General features: G+C 40.3%; 1 protein-coding gene across 4 annotated transcripts; it reads left to right on the top strand.

The window, feature by feature from the left end:
• Nucleotides 1–40: 40 nt before the first annotated feature.
• On the top strand, nt 41–11,180 carry MFSD1 (major facilitator superfamily domain containing 1). 4 transcript variants are annotated; one of them, XM_014886181.2, is made up of 17 exons: nt 41–228; nt 318–370; nt 755–867; nt 1,272–1,314; nt 1,677–1,744; nt 2,127–2,235; nt 3,087–3,189; nt 3,933–4,031; nt 4,584–4,695; nt 5,182–5,238; nt 5,836–5,992; nt 6,365–6,462; nt 7,156–7,268; nt 7,661–7,708; nt 7,862–7,922; nt 9,706–9,820; nt 10,054–11,180. In XM_014886181.2, exons 1-17 carry the CDS (start codon nt 75–77, stop codon nt 10,111–10,113), a joined length of 1,563 nt encoding a protein of 520 aa, XP_014741667.2. In that variant the 5' UTR covers nt 41–74; the 3' UTR covers nt 10,114–11,180. The 4 variants fall into 4 exon arrangements, with proteins under 4 accessions (XP_014741667.2, XP_014741668.2, XP_088027223.1 ...); XM_014886182.2 differs by lacking the exon at nt 9,706–9,820 and having other exon boundaries at nt 10,054–10,244; XM_088171097.1 differs by lacking the exon at nt 10,054–11,180 and having other exon boundaries at nt 9,706–10,044.
• Nucleotides 11,181–23,941: the final 12,761 nt, after the last annotated feature.

Genomic DNA, 23,941 nt, shown 5'->3' with positions numbered 1-23,941 from the left:
ATTGGCCGGTCGCGTGATTGGCGGATCACGTGGCTGGCGGATCACGTGGCGGGGCCTCACGTGAGGCGGGCGCGATGGCGGAGGAGGAGCGGGCCCTGCTGGGCGCCGAGGGCGGCGATGGCGGCGGCGGCTCCCCGGGCCCTCCCCGTGCCCTGCCCGCCGCCTGCGACCCCCGGCGCCTCCCGCACCGCCTGCTCGTGCTGGCCCTCATGTGCTTCCTGGGATTCGGTGCGGGACGGGGCCGGGAGGGCTGCGGGACGGGGAGGTTCGGGTGTGGGTGCCGGGCAGAGCCTTGAGGCGTCCCCTTCTCCCTGCAGGCAGCTACTTCTGCTACGATAACCCGGCCGCTCTCCAAACGCAGGTTCAGCGGGTGAGTCGCTGTCAGGGGCTTTGAAGAGCAGGGAGAGTGACCTTGTGTGTGGGCATGGATTAACAGCACGGGGGGGGATGGGATATTGGACAGGAATTGTTCACTGGGAGGGTGGGCAGGGCTGGCACACAATGCCCAGAGCAGCTGTGGCTGCCCCTGGATCCCTGGAATTGTCCATTTGGAGCAACCCGGGATACTGGAAGGTGTCCCTGGGCTTGGAATAAAATGGACTTTGAAATCCTTCCCATCCCCAACCCACGTAGGAATTCTGTGAATTACAGAAAACGCACTTATTTCTACTTGGTTCTTCCTGAATACTTACTCTGTGTCCCGGCCATCAGGTCAGGAATAATCCGTTTTTATGATTCCCCGTGTGCTGTGCAGGACATGAAGGTGAACACAGCCCAGTTCATGGCGCTCTATGCCTGGTACTCCTGGCCCAACGTGGTGCTGTGCTTCTTTGGAGGTTTCCTGATAGACAGAGTGTTTGGAATCCGGTGAGTGCAGTGTTTGTGTCACTCGTGTGCAAGGAATGATGAGCTCAACCTGCAGGTGAAGTTCAGGCTTTATATTATAAAATTTTCAAAGTTATAATCAACCTTTTCAGTATTTTTTCCTTGTGCAGCTTAGGATTTTTTAACAATATAGATAAGCTTCCTTTCCTTTATAATTTAATTAAATTTGTTTTGAAAGCACCACCTTGTTTTCTATGGGAATTGTTGAGCTGCACAATTTGAAAGAGACCTTTTAATTGCCCATCCACCTCCCCTTGTTTCCCTGTAATAATAATAATATCCCTATAATAATAAAAACCACGTGCTGCAGGTCTGAATTAATGTTTTGTAGGGGAAAAATAAAAAGGATTCTGGTTAAGCATGAAGTGATTTTATTTTCTTTCCAGGTTGGGCACTGTCATATTCAGCATCTTTGTGTGTGTGGGGCAGGTGAGTGCAGGGAGGGAGTGAGGGATGGTCTGGGGGTGCAATTTGTGTTTCACTTCAGAGAATGAGAATTGGGATGGGAGAGCCCTGGCTTGTATTGGGAAAGGGAACCTTGGACTGGAACTGTGGGAAGGATCCACATGTTTTATGTGTTTGATGTGAAATTGCTTGAGGATGACACAGTCCCGGGTGGGCCAGGCTGGAGATGATGAACAGGAGAGGGAACAACACCAAAAAAGAGCAGCAATTGGATGAGAATTATTTCTAAGAAAGGAAAAGCATTTTTATTCTTGTTTTTCAGACAGTTCTGCTCTGTCCCACACCTGAAATGCACAATTCTCGTTTTCCTTCACTGCTCTTTGCAGGTGGTGTTTGCTCTGGGAGCTCTGTTCAACACGTTCTGGCTGATGGAAGTGGGCAGGTTCATCTTTGGGTGAGTCTGGAAGGGCACATTTGTGCTCTTGGAGGTAAGGCTATCTAGAAAACTGCAAAAACTCACCCCAGAGAACTCTCCTGGAAAAATGCTGCCACTTGGAGCCAAAATTGGTGGATTCTTAGACCTCTGAAAGTGAGGAATGCAAGATCTCCACTTTAGGAAACAAAACCCAGGATTTTGCAGGTGTTGCTGACTCAAAAACTCTGGCACCACCAATTCTTCTTCAATCACTGCAATTCCATTTTTGAATCTTTCTGTTGCCTTTTCTATCAGTCATGCATTCAACCTGCCTGTCCATAACCAGATTTCTGTGAGATTCTGCTCTCAGGGACCTTTTATCTTTGCCTGCTGCATTTGGGATGTTGTGTTTTGTTGACAGGATCGGTGGGGAGTCCCTGGCAGTGGCCCAGAACACGTATGCAGTGAGCTGGTTCAAGGGCAAGGAGCTAAACCTGGTGTTTGGATTGCAGCTCAGCATGGCCAGGATTGTGAGTTTGCAGACAGGAGCTGTGCTCCTCATTTTAGGGCTCCTTTTGGGTGTTTTTAACCACTGCAGGAGCTGGGCAATGTTCACCAGGGGTTGCAGCCGTGGATCCTTCTCTGGGGCAAAAGGAGGGAAAAAAGTTGCTTTTTCCTGGTGCCTTTTGATCAAATCAATTCAATATCAATCAAATAGATGGGAGTCCTGCTTGATCAAATGGATTAGATATCAATCAAATGGATTCAGTGTCAGTCAAATACTTGGGAATCCTGTTTGATCAAATGGATTCAATATCAATCAAATAGATTTAATATCAGTCAAATAGATTCAATATCAATCAAATAGATTTAATATCAGTCAAATAGATTCAATATCAATCAAATAGATTTAATATCAGTCAAATACCTGGCAGTCCTGCTTGATCAAATGGATTCACTATCAATTAAATAGATTCAATGTCAATCAATTACCTGGGAATCCTGTTTGATCAAATGGATTCAATATCAATGAAATGGATTCAATATCAATGAAATAGATTCAATATCAATCAATTACCTGGCAATCCTGTTTGATCAAATGGATTTAGTTCAGCTCAGTTTATGAGCTCATGTATGTGGATTTTTATTCCCTGCTTACAACTAGAAACTCTCCCAGACTTGTATAAAATTCCAATTAATGATGTTATTTCCTTGATGAATGATTTTCCAGGATTAATTTGTTCCCCTGCCAGCAGGGAATCACTGGGATCCTTTTCCCTGTTAAGTTCCCTGGGCAGCATTTGAATAACAAACACTCCTGCCTGGTGAATCCTTGGGGCTGGGAATTGCTGGATTCCTCACGTGGCTCTGTTGTGCCTAGGGGAGCACGGTGAACATGAATATTATGGGATGGATCTACTCCAGAGTTCAGGATCTGCTGGGCTCTGCTGGTCCCAGCACCCTCGGCCTGGCTCTGCTCATAGGTCAGTCATGGTTTGGGTTGGTGTCACTTGGGGCTGTGTTCATGATTTATTAACTGTTTAAAAGCATTTATCAACCACTTTAGAGCATTTGTTAACCGTTTAAAAGCATTTATCAACCACTTTAGAGCATTTATTAAGTTTAAAAGCATTTGTCAACCACTTTAGAGCAGCACAGATCCGTGCTCCTAGGAGGAGCACTTCCACACTTTTTGTGTCATATTCTCATTTTCTCTCAGCTTACTGCAGCTTCTGAAATGCTGTGGCATTTTTGGGGTTGCCAAATTCAAGTCTGTGCCTCGTGGATATAAAATATTTCCCATCCTCTGAGCAAAGGACAGGCTTGAAAATTTTTTCTGAGGGGTGTCAAAGCTTGCCTGTGATTATCTTGATTGTAGAATTGAAATTTGAACAATTTGGGGGCGTGTTCCCTTCCCTCAGAGCCATGGGCATGGAGATTTTGTTGTTGGGGATAAAGTCAGGTTTGTTCCCGTTCCTGCAAGGTGCACATGAGGAGCTTGGGAGTGCTGGTGATGTTTTATTTAAAATAAATTCGTGTACACGTTTGTGCTGCAGGGCAGGTGTGTGCCAGGTTTGTGTTTTACACCTGAATCTTTGAGCTGTGCTGCTCTTTGAGCCTTGAAACTGCGGGTAAATTTGGTGTCCAACCAAAACTGCACTAATTGGGCTGAAAAACCAAATTACTGCTGGATTGTCAGCTGAACATGTGGTGTTGCCTTCCTCAGGTGGAGTCACTTGTGTCTTCTCACTGAGCTGTGCTTTAATCCTGGCTTACCTGGACAGGAGAGCAGAGAAGCTGCTTTGTAAGGAGCAGGGGAAAACAGGTGAGTGTGGGGCTGGGCAGCTTTAATTTCAGGTAATTCATTAATTCAGTGCCTGCTGCTCCACATCTTCACAGCTCTGATCAGGATTTTAGCTCGTTTTTACACAGGGTTTTAGTTTTGAACACAGGCAGATGCACTGTCACCTGCTTTATTCATAAAAATCAAAGTTTGCACCAGTTTGTGCTGTTGCCACTGGTTCTGTGTTTTCTTGATTTCCTTTAGCAGGGAATCAAAACCTGGGAGCTCTTCCCTGTCAGTGTGTGGGGGTTGAGTTTTCCATGTGGGAGAACTCGAGCTAATTAAAAATAAACTACTAAATTAAAATCAATATTAAAATTCTATTAAATGTAATTTTATTCAAAAGAAAATGAAATTATTTGAGAACCAGTGAAATCCTGCTTTGGGCTGGAAGGGATTTTTAATCCCTGAGCAGGGATGTGCTTGAGGGAGGATTTGGGATTTGAGATTTGGGATTTGGGATGTTCTCCATGGGGATGAATCCCAGGTTTGTGCATCCCCAGTGATTCCCTGCTGTGTGTCACTCCCCTGCAGGAGAAGTGATCAAGCTGACAGATGTGAAGGATTTCTCCTTGTCCCTGTGGCTCATCTTTGTCATCTGTGTCTGTTACTATGCTGCAGTTTTCCCTTTCATTGGCCTTGGCAAGTAAGTGGCCCCTCACTTTTCCAGCAATTCCCTTGGAATTTGGCCAAAATTTTAACCAAAATGCTTAAAAATTCACATTTATCAGCTGAGCCTTGTGGGATTCCCCACTCTGAGCTCAGGAGCTTGAGGAATGTTGGATTTCCTGATTAAAACTGGCTGCAGGTTTTAAAACATGGGGTGGGATTTGGTGTCCTGGAGGATTCCTTCCATATTTACATCCCAATATCTCATTATTTGGCTTAAATGTTGGTTATGGACTCCTCATGTTTTCCCCAAAGTAGAACTTGATTGATCCTTAAATTAAAATCTGTGGAGTTTGATAACAAGCTCCTAAATTAATTATTAACGAGAATCTGGGATATTTTTGTCAAGGCTCTATTTAATTTGTTTATAAATGAGATTCTCATGTCTTTGTCTAACTTAATTTTGATTTCACATCCTTCAAGTGTGCATTTTTCCTAAACAGTTTTTTTCTCCTTCCCTCAGGGTTTTCTTTATTGAAAAATTTCGATTTTCCCCTCAAGAAGCCAGTGCAATTAACAGGTATCTTGTGATTGATTTCATAAAGAACACTGCCACGTTTTAGGATGTATTTTTGGGCTCTGGGCAGGTGGGAAGAGATTTGGGATCTCCTGTGAGCTGCATTTAAGAGGAGAAATAATTTCACATGACCCAAGGAATAACTGAGAAACGTGGATGTGTTTTTTATTAAAAATAGATGTTCACACTGGAAAGAAAAAGGGGTTTTGTATTAGTATTTAGTGATTCTGAAGGGTTTTGTTTTAGTATTTGGTGGTTCTGAAGGGTTTTGTTTTAGTGATTCTTTTCTGAGTGATAAAAGTAGATTTTTAACAACACCAAAGGAACTCAATTTTGGTAGTTTGAGGATGAATTTGTGATGTGGCCAAAGCCCAAAGCAATAAAACCCCACAAAAAAAAAAAAAAAACAAAAAACAAAACCAAACTTGCTGGGCTCTGTCACTTCTTCCTTGGATGCTGAGCACTTTAATGCTTCAAACCTTTTGGGAATTCTGAATTATTGAGATTTTTTGGGGAGTTTTTTTTTTTTTTTTTTCCTCTGACCTCAGAGTTCCCAGAGGACTGTGGGAGTGTTAAATCTTGGATTTCTCTCTCCTGCAGCATCGTGTACATCATCTCAGCCCCCATGTCCCCTGTGTTTGGCCTTCTGGTGGATAAAGTTGGCAAGAACATCATCTGGGTGCTGTGTGCTGTGCTCACCACGCTGGCCTCACACATCATGCTGGCCTTCACCTTCTGGAACCCCTGGATAGCCATGGTAACCTCAGCTGGCATTTACACCTAAATGTGATTAAATTATTAAATATTTGGGACCCCTGGATAGCCATGGTAACCTCACCTGTTGGATTTACACCTAAATGTGAATCAAATATCAAATATTTGGGACCCCTGGATAGCCATGGTAACCTCAGCTGGGGTTTACAGCTAAATGTGACTCAATAATCAAATATTTCTCTCATAAATAGAAAATAAGCAGTGGGGTTGGCACTGGATTATTCTGAGTGTAGTGAGGTGGGTGAGCACAGAAAGTGTAAAACTCAGAGTTTCCAACCATCAGGGAGGGGCAGTGCCTGCATTTATGTGGGTGGTGGCTCTGCTCTAACCCCGTGTGTGTGTCCCTTGTCCCCAGTGCCTGCTGGGTGTGGCCTATTCCCTGCTGGCCTGTGCCCTGTGGCCCATGGTGGCCTTTGTTGTCCCTGAGCACCAGCTGGGAACTGCCTATGGATTGTGAGTAATTCCATGGATTTGTGGCATTGCAGGGCTGGAGCAGCTCTGGGATTGTCCAGAGGGGAGGAGAAGCTTTGGGGTGAGCTGGAGAGGGACAGGGGACACAGGGGATGGAGGGGACAGCACACAGGGAATGGCAGAGGGCAGGGATTGGGTGGGATGTTGGGATATTGGGATGGGATTCCAATGAAAGGAGCCTGAAAGAGCTGGAGAGGGACCTTGGACAAGGAGCCAGGACAAGGGGGAATGGTTTACACTGAGCAGGAGAGATTTAGATGGGACATTGGGAAGGAATTCCTGGCTGGGCTGGAATTCCCAGAGCAGCTGTGGATCCCTGGCAGTGCCCAGGGCCAGGCTGGAGCAGCCTGGGACAGTGGCAGCTGTCCCTGCCATGGCCTGGGGGAACTTTGGGGTCTTTTCCACCATTCCCTGATTGCTGGCACTGTTGTAGCACTGAACCTGTTCCTGTTCCAGCTGCTCCAGGTGTGGAGCAGGAATTCCTGGCTGCTTTGGGATTGTGGGTTTGGGAGCAGAGCCTGAGGCTGGGGGAGGAACAGGAACTTGGCCATGTCCCAAGAAATGGGGCAAGGAGCATCTCCCATCAGCTCAAGTGCCACCGAGGAGCTTTTCCTGAGGAAATGAAAATCCATTTTCCTGAGAGAAGAGCTGAGTGCTGTTCCTGCTCTGTCCCAGCATGCAGTCCATCCAGAACCTGGGCCTGGCAGTGATTGCCATAGCAGCTGGAATGATCCTGGACACCAGGGGGTACCTGTTCCTGGAGGTGTTCTTCAGTGCCTGTGTGTGCTGTGAGTGGGGGACCCTGGGCATGGCTTCAGGGAGCTCCAGGGGGGGATCTTTGGCTTCATATTCCCTGGAAAACTGAAATCATTCCTCTTCTGGAGGTGTCAGTGTTGGGATGAACTCAGAGCCAGTGAAGTGCTTGGGGGTTTCCTTGAAGTGTGAAGAGTTTCAGTGTTTGAAAAACGGACTGAAAGCAGACAAATAATGTTTTTAAAATGTGAATTACAAGTTAAAAATTAAAAACCTTTCTGAATTACCACGTGCTGGGAGCACAGGGAGAGTCACAAAAGCAGAAAACCCCTCTGAGTTACAACAACCACGAAAATCTTGGCTGTGGGTTAAACCTGTTGATTTTATTGTCAAATAAATGCCTGAAACTTTCCCTTTCCTTTTGCAGTGTCACTCATAGCTGTGGTCATGCTGTACTTTGTGAATCACCTCTCAGGTGAGTCTTTGCAGCTTCTCTTTACCTCAATTTCTATTTCTGTAAAATCATTTCTCTGCTTTCTCAGTGCTCTGAGAGCTCCTGTGTGGGGTTTTTTTTTACCAAAGGCACAGAAATCCCGGTTTTCAAGGTCTCACATTGCTGCTCTTACAGGTGGTGATCTCAACTGGTCTGCAAAGAAAAGGGCAAAACTGCAAAAAGCAGCTGCTTCTGAGTAAGTACAGAGCCAGGAAATGTCCTGAAGGGATTCAGGACATCATTTCTCCAGTCTTGATTTTTATTGGGTTTCTTTTCCTTGCCAATCTTTGAGGATTTCATATCCCTGCCTCCTGTGAATCAATATTTGAGGTTGCATTATCCAGGTTTCCTTTCCTGCCACTTCTCCTCCCTGTTTGCCTTTATTTCAGCGGCCTCACGACTGAAATGGGGCAGGAAATTTGGTGGTTGGAGATTAAATCACACTTTGGGGTCAGATCTGTCACAAATTTGGGATGGCCCAGACCCGTGTTTGTCACCCATGTGTAACAATTCCATGGATTCTGTGACATTTGGGATATCCCAGCCCAGTGTTTGTCACCCATGTGTAAGAATTCCAGGTTTTCCAGGGATCCTGTGGGATTTGGGATGCCCCAGTCCCATTTTTGTCACTCATTTGTAACAATTAAAGGATTCCATGGATCCTGTGGGATTTGGGATGCCCCAATCCCATTTTTGTCACTCATGTATAACAATTCCAGGGTATTCAGTGATTCTGTGGGATTTGGGATATCCCAGTCCTGTTTGTCACCCATGTGTAACAATTCCATGGATTCTGTGACATTTGGGATATCCCAGCCCAGTGTTTGTCACCCATGTGTAACAATTCCAGGGTTTCCAGGGATCCAGTGGGATTTGGGATACCCCAGTCCCATTTTTGTCACTCATTTGTAACAGTTCCATGGACCCAGTGGTGTTTGGGATGCCCCAATCCCATTTTTCTCATTCATGTGTAACAATTCCATGGACCCAGTGGGATTTGGGATGTCCCAATCCCATTTTTCTCACCCATGTGTAAGAATTCCATGGACCCCGTGGTGTTTGGGATGCCATGGCCGTGTTTGCAGTAATTCTTGTCCCCTGTTTCTTTCAGAAAGGAAAGCTGAGCAGCCAGGCCGAGGTGGGAGCCCCTCAGCACCTGCAGCTGCACCCAGGGGAGCTTGTGCTGCTCTGTCATTGCTGCCACCCCCATTCCCGGGGCTGCCTCAGCCCCTGCTCTGCTCTAACACCTCCATTCTTTTTTTTTTTTTTTGTTGTTGTTGTTGTTGCTGGGGTGAGGGCCCTGGAGTAAAAGCTGAGCCCAGAGCTGCTGTGCTCACAGGGTGGAGCTTTCTGATCCAAAATCTTTTTTTTTTTTTTTTTTTTTTTTGTTCTCACCCAGAGCTCACACCAGCTCACTGCTGCTGCTTCTGTCACTGTCTTGATGCAAAAACCACTTTTTTTAAAAAAAGGATTTGCAGCTTTGGGTTTGTTTCCTATCAACACAATGGGAAAAGAGCCACAGATGCTCAAATGGACTTTTTTTTTTTTTGTAGGAGATTTTTGAATTCTGAGACTGCTGAGCAGTCTTTTATTGCCTTCTCCATTCTCTTTGTATTGCAATGTTTATTTTAAGGGATGAAAGTTTAATAGATTATCAAAATTGTTACAGGAGCTCGTTGTAATCTGCAAAACCAAAAGGTTTCTCTTTCTACTGAAATCTTGGAATGAAAATAAAAGGAACCTGCAGAAATCAGCCTCTCTCTTTCTTTACACTGAATTATTCATCCCTGCACAGCTCAGGGTCATTCACCTCATACCCCAAAACGTTTCCTAGCTATTAAAACAACAAGATGAAAATATTAAATAATTAAAAAAATTAAATAACATTCCACTAAGAATTTCCCTGCTGGGCAGGGTTTTCCCTCAGGGCAAACATCTTTTTTTTTTTTTTTTTTTTTTTTGCCACTTTTCTTTTGCAGAGCAGAAGAGCAGGAGAGGCTCAGACAGCAGAACGAAGATGATTTGGCAAAATTGCTGCCAAAAGCTGATGCCTTTAGTTTAAGGAATAAATACCTGTCCAAACTTGGAGCTCAGGTATCACTAACAGGGGTTCATAGAGGACTTACAAAAAAACAGAATAATGAGGGGTTTGTTGAAAGAATTTGGCTGATTTTAACAGCCAGCAGCTCTGAGTGAAATTCCTGGGATTTGTTCTCAGGAAGAAATCTCCCAGTAATTAAAAAAAAAATCTAATGAAGGAAAGGAATCAAAGGCTGGCCCAGCTCAGAAGTTGAGGAATGTCTTGTGATTTTTTATTTTTTTTGCAGCTCCCAGCTCATTACTCCTCCTGTTTCTCCACCCTGGCTCACAGAAGTGTGCTGAAATAGTGGAAAAGCAGGAATACCCTGAATTTCCTGGACACAGAGCAGAGCAGATCCTCCATGCTTTGCTGCAAGCCTAGATCCCAGATTTAAAAATCTTACCTAAAACTCCTCCTCCCTGGGCAATTCAGAGATCCTGATGGGGAATTGTGGCTCTGGTGGAAGCTCTGAGTATCCAATCCTCTGTGAGCAGCTGAGGCAGGGGCCAGCACTGGATCTGGGAAAATTCAATAATTCAAATTATTGCCATGAGATTTTTCTCCTCTTGGACACCTTCATTGCTCTGCTCTGTTTTTCTGAGAGATAAAGGTGAGGAAAAGCTCCCAAGTGAATATTTCAGAGGAATCTTCCAATTCCAGAAGTACAAAAAGATCTCATCCTGGGATTATCCCAGCTCAGCAACAGCAATAACCTCTCCAAGCCTGAATAATGTGAAAACTGATTTTTTTTTTTTAAGTGTTAGTGACTAAAAACTATCAAAAGAATTAAAGCAAGAACTGAATTTTGCTTGCAGAGGGAAAAGCCTTGAATTCCATGGTGGAACTCCTCATTTTCCCTTCATTCCAGTGGGAGCCTCCTCGCTGCTGAGTGCATTTGGCTTTGGTTTAATTAGTCCTGCAGGTAATTGGGTAAATTATCCCTGATCTGAGCTGATCCTGCTTTCAAGGGCAGGAGCTTTTGGAGCCTCAGGAATTGGGGAATATTCCTGGGATGGCTCCAGGGAATCCTCAAAAAGCTCAGGAACCTTTGATGTGTTTGGCTGCAGAGAGAGGAGCCTGTTCAATAAAATTTGATGTAGAATATTCTTCATTTAATATTTTTAATTTAAGCAGAACTCACCAGTTCTTTGCAGTGGACATTTCTTTGATGTCCCTGGAGAACTCTGATCTTCCTGAGGGACTTTTTTGGGTGGAGATTGTGGGTTCTGAGGGACAATGTGGGAAAGCAAAGCAGCCTTTGGGAGCTCCCTGCCCCCCTGGGCTCTGCTGGATTTTGCTGCTCCAGCATTGAGGCTTTGCTCGGGTACAATTGTGAATTTTGGGTGTTTTTAAATAAAACTTTCTGTTGCTCCACTGGCACCTGTGGTTTTTTGGTTGTTGAGGCTTCTGGTGTTGCCTTTGTGGGGTTTTTGGGGTTTTTTTTCTTTGAGAGAATTTGGGGGAAGTTTCTCTTCGAGGATCCAAAGGCAGAGCTGCCCCCACTGCTGGGCTGATGATTTTTTTTTAGTGGGGAGGGAGAGAATTAAATCGAATTTTGCTCTTCATCTTCTGCTTCTCTTGAACTCTGACACGTTTTGGAGAAGTTCCCCCCTAGGCTGGGATTTCATGTGTGACCCAACCCTGCAGTTCCCGTTTCCCTGAGCTTTATTTTCAGTTCCTGAAAACCCTCCAGGATCCTGCTGCACTCCTGGGGCCACTTTGGGAAAAATTCTGGGAGAGCTGCAACCCCTCTGGCAAAGGGTTTAACCCTCCCTGGGTAGGGATGGACTTATTGGAACATCTCTCCAAATCAGGAATTCACTGAGCCCATTTCCTCAGAAAAATCTTCTTTATGGCTGAGGAGCCCTTTGGGAGGTGGGGCAGGGGAGGAAATGGGGAGCAGCTGGGAAGGGATTTTTTTATTCCCCAGAAATTCTCCCTTTCCCAGGGATCTCTCACTAGAGGTCAGCGCTGCCACGCTGCTGCCTCGGCAATGTTGGAAAATCGGGATTAAAAACCTTCGAGGCTGCAGCTGCCGGCGTTTGTTTGAGTGCTCGATTTACACATTTTTATTTTAGTCCTGGCACATCCCTGGAAATGTCCCAGGATGGGGCTTGGAGCACCCTGGGATGGTGGAGGGAGTCCCTGGCCATGGCAGGGTGAATTTTTTTAGATTCTTCCAGCCCAGACCAACGTGACTCCATGGAAAAGAATCCAATTTTTGGGAAAAGCAGCTCCATCCCTCACCTCGGCTGAATTCATTGCCAAGGTGGGTAAATCGTGATGTTCTCCATTTGTTTTTTACCAGGGGAAGTTCAAGGTGGAATCAGGAGGAATTTCCTCATGGAAAGGATGGAAGGGGCTGGTTTGGAGTCCCCAAATTCCCTGCCAGGAATTCCTGGATGTGTCCCCGGTGCTCTGGGCTGGGGATGTGGCACAGTTTGGACTCGTGCAGCCTCAGGGATTCCGTGATTATTCCACTGAGTTACCGAGGGGCCTCGGGGAGCTTTTGGGCTTTGTCTGCTGGATCTGGACCTGACTTTTGGAAGAAAATTTCCTCATCCCTTTGGGATTTGGGGCTGGAATCTCTCTGTCCTTCAAACCAAAGCTGGGGCTTCAAAGAAGGAAAAAAAATTCCTGCTTTGTTTCCCCTGACCAAGCTGCTCTTCCTGGGATTTTGATTTTGCAGCTGTGGATCTGTAAATGAGGGGCTGCTCCTCAAACGATCCCAATCAACATTAATTAATGAATTAATTAATTGATGGAGTTGTTGAGGTGTTCACAGAGCTCTGAGTGTGGGCACAGCTGGGAATGGCAGGAATTGAGCCCTGGTGGAGCTGGCACATCCCAAATTCCTGCTGGCAGCTGGAATGGGGATGGAACATCAAATAATCAATTCAGGGCTGGGGCAAACCCAGGGGGACATCTCAGGTGTCCCCTAAATCCTGATGGAAATTTCCTTCAACTCCAGACCCCAGGACTTCGTTTAAAATCCATCTTTATTCCCAGAATGTCACCAGGTGAGCATTACCTGGATTTCTACCATTATTTGGTATTTTTAGGTATGGATTTGGGGATTTGTTCTATGGTGTAGCAGTAGGAACAAATCAGCTTTGATTTGTTGGACCAGAGGAGGATTTTGGGGTGTCCCTCGTTGCCCTTCCTGCATCCCAGACCCCCCCATGAAGGTGAAATCCAGAGCAAACCTTGACTTTCCAATCCATCAGAAAATGCATTGCTTGGAAGAGCTCCCTAAAGCAAATTCCCCGGGATCTGAGATCAAACAAATCCCTGCAAGCAGTTTGGAGTGAGGCTGGAGGTGAGAGCCCAGCTCCTGGAATGGCTCAGGAACGATGGGAAAGCTGAGGGAGGGCAGAGGTGCCATTCCCAGGACACCCAACAGCTCCACATTGCATGGGTTGGTTTCCCTGGATCTGATTGATGGATTGATTTGAATGGATTGATTTCTCTGGATTTGATTGATGCATTGGTTTCCCTGGATTTGATTGATGGATTGATTTGCAGGGATTGATTTCCCTGGATCTGATTGATTTCTCTGGATTGATTTCTCTGGATTTGATTGATGGATTGATTTCCCTGGATTGATCTCCCTGGATTTGATTGATGGATTGATTTCCCTGGATTTGATTGATGGATTGATTTGAATGGATTGATTTCTCTGGATTTGATTGATGGATTGATTTCCCTGGATTGATTTCCCTGGATTTGATGGATGGATTGATTTCTCTGGATTGATTTCCCTGGATTTGATGGATGGATTGATTTCTCTGGATTGATTTCCCTGGATTTGATTTCCCTGGATTGATTTCCCTGGATTTGATTGATGGATTGATTTGAATGGATTTGATGGATGGATTGATTTCCCTGGATTTGATTTCTCTGGATTGATTTCCCTGGATTGATTTCCCTGCCATGACTCTCACACGGATGCTCTGCTCCATCATGGGCTGGCCATAATGTCAATGTTATTTCAGAGCTGACTCCAGGGAAAATCTCTCCCTGGTGCTGCTGGAATTTGGAATTCCAGGCTTTGTTCTGCTGGAGGGGAGGCAAACCCAGCCCTTTCCTTCTGTAAAGGTTCTTTAAACGAGGGAGTGGGAGCAGAGCTGAGCTGGCTCGGGGCATTCCCGTGTCCTGGAATTGTTGTTGGGATGTCCAGGGCAGCAGGAGGCAGAACAGGGAGCACCTCCCGTGATTTGGGGTGTCCTGAACTTGCCCCGGTGCCCCAGGCGGGGCTGGGTGGGATTTTGGGAAGGAATTTCCGCTGGGAGGGTGGGGAGGGGCTGGGCTGGGATTCCCCAGGGATGTCCTGGATCCCTGGCAGTGTCCCGGGCCGGGCTGGGCATTGGGGTTGGAGCTGTCCCTGCCGGGGGCTGGTGGCACTGGGGGACCTTTACTGTCCCTCCCAACCATTGCTTTGGGTGACATTCCCACTCCCGTTAATCCTTTAAAGATGTCATACAAAGCACAATCCACAGACTCCATTTTTTTTTTTCTTTTTTCCCTTTGCATGGAATATTTTTTTTCCCCCCTTGTCCTTCCCCGCTGCATTTCCTGCTCTCCCTTTGCCCAGGCTGCTGCTCCCAGGGTTTTGTTAATGATTTTAACCCAATTAACCCTCGGGATTAAAGCCTGATTACCCCGCACATCCTCAGGAAATCCAACAATCCCTGGCAGGGCGAGCAATGAACCAAAAGGATTCAGGAGCTTCATCCCTGCTCGTCTGGGGCTTTGCTGGGGGATTCATCTGCATTTTTGTGTCTTCAGGTAGAAAACGCAGTTTGGATTCCATTAGGATTTAATTAGGATTTAATTAGGATTTAATTCCATTTCCAGGATTGCTGCTGTGATCCCTGTCCGAGCTGGAAACAGAAATTTGGATTTCCGGGAGAAGTGTGATGGATTCCATCCTGCGGTTCCACATTCTGGAATTTTATTTCCTTCTGGTTTTTGGTCATTTCAGAGTAAACACGAGGATTTAATCTGCCAGGTATCAAAAATTTTGGATTTGGTTGTGGTCAAATATTCCAAAGGGAAAAGCAGGAGCTGAAACAGAAATTTGGATTTCCAGGAGAAGTGTGATGGATTCCATCCTGAGGTTCCACATTCTGGAATTTTGGTTTCTCCTGGATTTTGGTCATTTCAGGGTAATTAATCTGCCAGGTGTCAGAAATATTGGATTTGGTTGTGGTCAAATATTCCAGAGGGGAAAAGCAGGAGCTGAAAACAGAAATTTGGATTTCCAGGGCACTGTGATGGATTCCATCCTGTGGTTCCACATTCTGGAATTTTATTTCCTTCTGGTTTTTGGTCATTTCAGGGTAAACACGAGGATTTAATCTGCCAGGTATCAAAAATTTTGGATTTGGTTGTGGTGAAATATCCCAGAGGGGAAAGCAGGAGCTGGGAGCAGAAATTTGGATTTCTGGGGGCTGGGAGCGATTCCAGGCTGGAATTTTGGTTTCCCGTGGATTTTGGTCTTTTCTGCGAATGTTTGTGGGGATTTCCCTGCAATTCTGGGCTGGATCTGCTGCTTTTTTTTTTTTTAAATTTAATTTTTTTTGGAATGAAACATTTCCAGAGGGCTCTGAGCAATCGGGGCTTGGGAAAGCTGAGGGAGCCATTTGATAATTATAATTTTTAATTTTTAAAATTTTTTAAATTTTTTAAAATTTTTTAAAATTTTTTTATTTAATCCTTGGATTAAATTTAATTTTTTTGTTTTTTTTTTTTCCCTGCTGGCGGCTTGGCCCTGGTGAATCCAAAATTTCCTCCTGTGCTCCTGAAAGGAGAGGAAATGCAGAGTCCTGGAAATGTAAAATTCCTGAGATTATTATTATTATTATTATTATTATTATTATTATTATTATTATTATTATTATTATTATTATTAATGTATTATTTTTTATTATTTATTTTTATTATATATTATTCTTTATTATATATAATTATTTATTATTATTCATCATTTATTATTATATATTATTATTTATTATTATTTTATTATTTTTATTATTTATTATTATTATTATTTTTATTTTTAATTGGTGGCGTTCCAGGTGATGTTATTGAATGTCATTTTTTTCAGGTGATATTTTATGAAATTCTATTTTTTTAATATTTTTTTATTTAAGGTGATATTTTGGAAGAGATTTATTTAAGGTGATTTTTTTTTTTTTTGAGGTGGTTTTTTTTAAAGGTGATTTTTATAAAATTTTTTTTTTTAGGTGATTTTTTTTTTAAGGTGATTTTTTAAAAAATTCTGTAATTGAAGGTGATGTTGGTGTGAGGTGATTTCTTTTTTAGATTTTATGATTTAAATTTTATTTATTTATAAATAATTACTGTTTGATATTTATTACATTCATATATTATACAATAAAATATGATTAATGTTATTTAATATTTAATAATTAATATTTATTATTTTTAAGCGCTGTTTTTTGAGGCGATGTTTTTTGAGATTATTTTATTTCCAGTGATTTTTTTTTGAGCTGATATTTTAAAAGTTTGATTTTTTGAGCTGATTTTTTGAGATTTTTTTTAGATTTCATTATTTAAGGTGATTTTTTTTGATGTGTTCTTTTTAAAGGTGATTTTTTTAAAATTTTTTTTTTTGAGGTGATATTATTTGAGGTGATTTTTTTTCAGATTTTATTATTTAAATTGTAATTTATTTAAATAATTACTATTTAATATTTATTACATTCATATATTATGCAATAAAATATGATTAATGTTATTTAATCATTAATAATTAATAATTTATTATTTTTAAGCGCTGGTTTTTGAGGCGATGTTTTTTGAGATTCTTTTATTTCAAGTGATTTTTTTTGAGCTGATATTTTAAAATTTTATTTTTTGAGGTGTTATTTTTAAAGGTGATTTTTTTTAGATTTTATGATTTAATCTTTAATTTATTTACAAATAATTACTGTTTAATATTTATTACATTCATATATTATACAATAAAATATGATTAATGTTATTTAATATTTGATAATTAATATTTATTTATTATTTTTAAGCGCTGTTTTTGGAGGTGATGTTTTTTGAGATTTTTTTATTTCAAATGAGTTTTTTGAGGTGATATTTTAAAAGTTTTATTTTTTGAGCTGATTTTTTGAGATTTTTTTTTTAGATTTTATTATTTAAGGTGATTTTTTTTGATGTGTTATTTTTAAAGGTGAATTTTTTTTAATTTTTTTTTGAGGTGATATTATTTAAGGTGATTTTTTTTAGTTTTTATTATTTAAATTTTAATTTCTTTATAAATAATTACTGTGTAATATTTATTGCATTCATATATTATTCAATAAATTATGATTAATGTTATTTAATAATTAATAATTAATTATTTATTATTTTTAAGCGCTGTTTTTTGAGTTGATGTTTTTTGAGATTATTTTATTTCCAGTGATTTTTTTTGAGCTGATATTTTAAAAGTTTGATTTTTCGAGGTGAATTTTTTTTCATGTGTTATTTTTAAAGGTGATGATTTTTTTTAATATCTTTTTTTGAGGTGATATTATTTAAGGTGATTTTTTTTAGATTTTATGATTTAAATTTTATTTATTTATCAATAATTACAGTTTAATATTTATTACATTCATATATTTTACAATAAAATATGATTAATGTTATTTAAGATTTAATAATTAATATTTATTATTTTTAAGCGCTGTTTTTTGAGGCGATGTTTTTTGAGATTATTTTATTTCCAGTGATTTTTTTTGAGGTGATATTTTAAAAGTTTGATTTTTTGAGCTGATTTTTTGAGATTTTTTTTAGATTTCATTATTTAAGGTGATTTTTTTTTATAATTTATTTTTCAAGGTGATTTTTTTAAAATATATTTTTTTGAGGTGATATAATTTGAGGTGATTTTTAAAAATTGATATTATTTAAGGTGATTTTTTTTTAGGTTTTATTATTTAACTTTTAATTTATTTATAAATAATTACTATTTAATATTTATTACATTAATATATTATGCACTAATCTATGAATAATGTTATTTAATAATTTATTATTTATTATTTTTAAGCATTTTTTTGGAGGTGATTTTTTTGAGATTATTTTATTTCCAGTGATTTTTTTTGAGGCGATATTTTAAAAGTTTTATTTTTTGAGGTGATATTATTTGAGGTGATTTTTAAAGATTGATATTATTTAAGGTGATTTTTTTTAGTTTTTATTATTTAAATTTTAATTTCTTTATAAATAATTACTGTGTAATATTTATTGCATTCATATATTATTCAATAAATTATGATTAATGTTATTTAATAATTAATAATTAATTATTTATTATTTTTAAGCGCTGTTTTTTGAGGTGATTTTTTTGAGATTATTTTATTTCCAGTGATTTTTTTTTTGAGGTGATATTTTAAAAGTTTGATTTTTTGAGGTGATATTTTTTTGAGATTTTTTTTTAGATTTTATGATTTAAATTTTAATTTATTTATAAATAATTACTGTGTAATATTTATTACATTCATATATTATGCAATAATATATTATTAATGTTATTTAATATTTAATAATTAATATTTATTTATTATTTTTAAGCGCTTTTTTTTCAGCTGATATTTTTTGGGATTTTTTTTTAGATTTCATTATTTAAGGTGATTTTTTTTTTGAGGTATTTTTAAAGGTGATTTTTTTTTAAGATTTTATGATTTAAATGTTAATTTATTTACAAATAATTGCTGTTTAATATTTATTACGTTCATATATTATACAATAAATTATGATTAATGTTATTGAACATTTAATAATTAATTATTTATTATTTTTAAGCGCAGTTTTTTGAGGCGATATTTTGGAGATTATTTTATTTCCAGTGATTTTTTTTGAGCTGATATTTTTTAAGATTTTTCTTCTTGAGGTTTTTTTTGAGATTTTTTTTAGATTGCATTATTTAAGGTGATTTTTTTTTAGATTTTATGATTTAAATTTTTATTTATTTATAAATAATTACTGTTTAATATTTATTACATTCATATATTTTACAATAATATCTTATTAATGTGATTTCATATTTAATAATTAATATTTATTCCTTATTTTTAAGCGCTATTTTTTGTGGCGATATTTTTTGAGATTATTTTATTTAATTTTTTTTTTTTTTTGAGGTGATGTTTATTCAGGTTTTTTTTGTGGTGATGTTATTTAAGATTTTTTGGAAGTGATTTTTTTTTTGAAGTGCAATTTTTTGAGGTGATTTTTTTGGAGATGATATTGTTTTGAATTTTGTTGGGTTTTTTTTAAGTGATTTTTTTGAGGTGATATTATTATTTTTTGAGGTCACCGCAGCTTTTTAACAAAAACCTTCATAATTTTATCACCCTCCAATAAAATATGAATAATTAATAAAATATTTCTTTAGGTTTTCCTGCAGAAATGAGGTGAAGGTTTTGACACAGGGGCGAGGCTGGAGGATTTTATTTTATTTTATTTTATTTTATTTTATTATTTTATTTTATTTTATTTTATTTTATTTTGTATTTTATTTTATTTTATTTTATTCTTATTTTTATTTTTTATTTTATATTTTATTTTATTTTATTTTTATTTTATTTTATTTTATATTTTATTTTATATTTTATATTATATTTTATTTTATATTTTATATTTTATTTTTATTTTTTATATTTTATTTTATTTTATATTTTATCTTATTTTATTTTTTTATTTTATATTTTATTTTATATTTTATTTTATATTTTATTTTTTATTTTTATTTTTTATATTTTATTTTATTTTTTATTTTATCTTATTTTATATTTTATATTTTATTTTTATTTTTTATATTTTATTTTATTTTATATTTTATTTTATTTTATTTCTGTGTTTCCTGGAAAATTGGAGGAATTTTCTCGGTGGGAATTTCCCAGGAAATCGAGTTCAGGGCGGGGGGGCAAAGCCTGGAATTGTGGCTGGATGGGCTCCAAAAATCCCAAATCGTTCCTTGATTCCTCTTTGATTAAAAAAAAAATTAAAAATTAAAAAAAAATAAATTAAAAAAAAGGGATTTGAGTGGCCTGGAGCACTGGAAATAAAGGGAAATAAAAACCTGGAATGATCGCAGGAAATGACAATAATTGTGCCCAGAAATGTGAAATGGATTCATCCGAGCCTGAAAGAGGAAAAAAAAAATAAAATTTCCTTGAGGGAACGCTGCTCTGCCCTTCCTGCCTGGTATTCATTAATTACTGACCGGTATTCATTAATTAGTGCCCGGTATTCATTAATTAATGCCCGGTATTCATTAATTAGTGCCCGGTATTCATTAATTAGTGCCTGGTGCAAAAATCACCCCGGGAGGAGAAGGAAGGAGGAGCCCAGCAAGGGGAGGGACAGGGAAGGAGAGGAAGAAAAGGAGAAGAAAAAGAAGAAAAAAAAAGAAAAAAAATAAGAAAAGGAGAAGAAAAGAAAAAAGAAAAGAAAAGAAGAAAAAGAAGAAGAAAAGAAAAGAAGAAAAAGAAAAAGAAAAGAAAAAAGAAAAGAAAAGAGAAAAAGAAGAAAGAAGAAAAGGAGAAGAAAAAGAAGAAAATAAAAGACGAAGAAGAAGAAAAAGAACAAAATAAAAGTAGAAAAAGAAGAAAAGAAAACAAGAAGAAAAGAAGAAAAGAAAAGAAAAGAAAAGAAAAGAAAAGAAAAGAAAAGAAAAATAAAAAGAAAAGAAAAGAAAAAAAAGAAAAAAAAAAAAAAAAAAAAAAAAGTTTCCAGAGCAGCTCTGGTTGAATTTGAACCCTCGGGCTCCTTCCCCTGCCAGGCTGAGCCATTCCTGCAACAAAAAACTGCAATAAAAAATTGCAATAAATAAAAAACTGCAGTAAAAAATTGCAATAAATAAAAAACTACAACGAAAAACTGCAATGAACAACTGCAATAAAAAACTGCAATAAAAACGGCAATAAATTTAAAAAACTGCAATAAACAAAAAACTGCAATGAAAAACTGCAATTAAAAAAAACCTGCAACCAGAACTGCTCGGGGCTCTGGAAACCCTAAAATAACTCCCAGGGGACACCCAGGGCGGGGGGGACCCCAAAAATCCCAACTGGGAATGGGGATGGATCCCAAAAATCCCAACTGGGAATGGGGATGGATCCCAAAAATCCCAACTGGGGATGGGGGGACCCCAAAAATCCCAACTGGGAATGGGGGGGGACCCCAAAAATCCCAACTGGGGATGGGGGGACCCCAAAAATCCCAACTGGGAATGGGGGGGATCCCAAAAATCCCAACTGGGAATGGAGGGGACCCCAAAAATCCCAACTGGGGATGGGGGGGACCCCAAAAATCCCAACTGGGGGGGGGGGGGGATCCCAAAAATCCCAACTGGGAATGGGGGGATGGGGGCCAGTGACTGCAAACCCTCAGGGGGGCACTGGGGGGGTCACAGGAGGGAAATGGAGATCAGTGAGGACACAGGGGTCACTCGGGGTCACTCGGGGTCACTCGGGGTCACTGTGGGGTCACTCGGGGTCACTCGGGGTCATTTCAAGGTCACTCAAGGTCATTTCGGGGTTACTCGAGGTCATTGGGGTTACTCGAGGTCATTTTTGATTTTTGGGTTTTTCTGAATCCCTGACCGGGGTTACTTTAGGTCATTTCAAGGTCACTCGAGGTCATTTCAAGGTCATTGGGGTCACTCCAAGGTCACTCAAGGTCATTTTGGGGTCACTCCAGGTCATTGGGGTTATTTGAGGTCACAGGGGTTACTCGAGGTCATTTCTGATTTTTTGGGGTTTCTGACCGGGGTTACTTTAGGTCATTTCAAGGTCACTCGAGGTCAGTTCAAGGTCATTGGGGTCATTTCAAGGTCACTCAAGGTCATTTCGGGGTTACTCGAGGTCATTGGGGTTACTCGAGGTCATTTTTGATTTTTGGATTTTTCTGAGTCCCTGCTGGGGTCACTTTAGGTCATTTCAAGGTCACTCAAGGTCATTTCAAGGTCATTTTAAGGTCACAGGGGTTACTTGAGGTCATTTTTCATTTCTTGACTTTTTTGAGTTTCTGACTGGGGTCACTTTAGGTCATTTCAAGGTCACCCGAGGTCACTCGAGTCCCTAATTATTAATTATTAAAGTCTCAGAGTTTGACTTTGGGCGTTCATTTTAATTTTTTCATTTTCTGTCAGAAGTGCTGGTGCAGAAATTGGGGTTTGAAAAAACCTTTAAAATCCATGGGGGGGAAATTCCCGGGGGGATCTGGGGGGTCCCAGGGCCCCTTTTTGGGGATTTTTTTCCATCCCTGTTCCAGTGGCTGCAGCAGCCTGGGAGCCCCTGCTGGTGTTTTGTGGTTTCAGCATCCTGGGATCTCCTACACGGGAAAAAATGGGGGAAAAGGGGGAAAAGGGGGAAAAAGTGGGGAAAAAATGAGGAAAAATGGGGGAAAATGGGGGGAAAATGGGGGGGAAAGGGGGGGGAAAAGGGAGGGAAAAGGGGGGGAAAAGGGGGGGGAGAATGGGGGAAAAAGAGGGGAATGGGGAAAAAATTGGGGGAGAAAATCAGGGGAGAATGGGGGAAAAATTAGAGGAAAAATGGGGGAAATGAGGGGGGAATGGGGGGGAAAAAGGAGGAAAAATGGAGAGGAAAATGGGGGATGGGGAAAGAAGAGGAAAAAATGAGGGGAAAATGGGATAGGAAAGAGGGGGAAGAGGGGGAGGAAAAAATGGGGGAAAAATGGGGAAAAGGAGGGGAAAATGGGGGGGAATGGGGAAAAAAGGGGGAAAAAAGGGGGAACAAAAAAGTCAGGAAAATGGGGGAGAGAAAAAGAGGAAGGGAAAACTGGGGGGGAAGGGGGAGGGAAAAAGGGGGAGGAAAAGGGGGAAAAAGGGGGAAAATTGTGGGAAAAATGGGGGGCAAGAAATGGTGGACAAGAGATCGGGGGGCAAGAAATTGGGGAAAAAGGGAGGGAAAATTGGGAGGGAAATGGGGGGGGAGAGGGCGAGAAAAAGGGGGTGAAAAAAGGAGAGGGAAAGGGGAGAAAGAAAAAAAGTGGGGGAGAAAGGAGCAAAAAGGGGGGAAGAAAGGAAAAAAAAGAGGAGGAGAAAGGAGCAAAAAGAGGGCGAGAAAGGAAATAAAAGGGGGCGAGAAAGGGAAAAATAGGGGGAGAAAAAAGGGGAGAGGAAAAAAAGGGGGAGAAAGGAAAAAGGGGGTGAAAGGGAAAAAAAGGGATGAAAGGAAAAAGGGGGGGAAGGGGAGAAATGGGGGGAAAGGGGAGGAAAAAGGGGAGGAGAAAAAAAGAGGAGAGAAGAAAAAGGGGGGAAGGAAAAAGAGGAAGAAAGAAAAAAGGGGAAAAAAATGAAAAAAAAGGGGGGAAAGGAAAAAGGGAGAAAGGAAAAAAAGGGGGAGAAGGGGGAGAAAGGGGGGAAAAAGGGGGAGAGGAAAAAAGGGGGAGAAAGGAAAATGGGAAAATGGGGGAAAAGTGGAGAGAAAAAACGGGGAGAAAAAAGGGGGAGAAAGGAGAATGGGGGAAAAGGGGGAGAAAAGCAGGGAAGGAAAAGGGGATGAAAGGAAAAAAAAGGGATGAAAGGAAAATGGGGGTGAAAGGAAAAAAAAAGGGGAGAAGGAGAAAGGGGGGGAAAAGGGAGAAAAGGAAAAGGGGGAGAAAGGAAAAGGGGGGAGAAAAGAAAAAGAGATCAAATGAGGGGGGGAGAGGGGGGAAAAAAGAGGGGGAAAGCAGGAGGAATAAAAAAGGGGGAGATAAAAAGGGGAAAATGATGCAACCCTATTTACCATCCAACACTCCCACTGCCAGCCCGGGATTTGTTCCTCCTCACGGATCTTCCTCCTTCCCAACCTTTGGGGTGAATCGTTTTCCCCTTTTTCCCCTTTTTTTTCCTGATTTGAAGAGCAGGAACCTCCCTGGGATGGAAAAAGCCGGGTTAGGACCTTCAAATTATGGGGTTTTCAGGCCAAAATATGGGAAAAGGAATTCCAGTTCTTTACTGGAGTGTCTACGAGGAAAACAAAACCCCATTAAAGACCCCACAGGTGTTTTCCCACCCTTCAGGCCATTCCTCCCCCCGGGGGCAGTGGGATGTCCAGGTGGGTGGGGGGATTTGGGATAAAGTGGAACAAAAACCCCAAAGCAGCAGC

This window comes from Sturnus vulgaris, chromosome 10 (assembly GCF_052056855.1).
Source record: "Sturnus vulgaris isolate bStuVul1 chromosome 10, bStuVul1.hap1, whole genome shotgun sequence".
NCBI lineage: Eukaryota > Metazoa > Chordata > Aves > Passeriformes > Sturnidae > Sturnus > Sturnus vulgaris.
This window is presented reverse-complemented; position numbering and strand designations above follow the sequence as displayed.

Bases quoted from the DNA above. Each gene is read 5' to 3' on its own strand.
- MFSD1 (XM_088171097.1), top strand. From the start codon at position 75: ATGGCGGAGGAGGAGCGGGCCCTGCTGGGCGCCGAGGGCGGCGATGGC. The intron at 3,190-3,932 runs GTCAGTCATGGT...TGCCTTCCTCAG, and splicing joins CGGCCTGGCTCTGCTCATAG to GTGGAGTCACTTGTGTCTTC. The intron at 7,709-7,861 runs GTGAGTCTTTGC...CTGCTCTTACAG, and splicing joins CTTTGTGAATCACCTCTCAG to GTGGTGATCTCAACTGGTCT.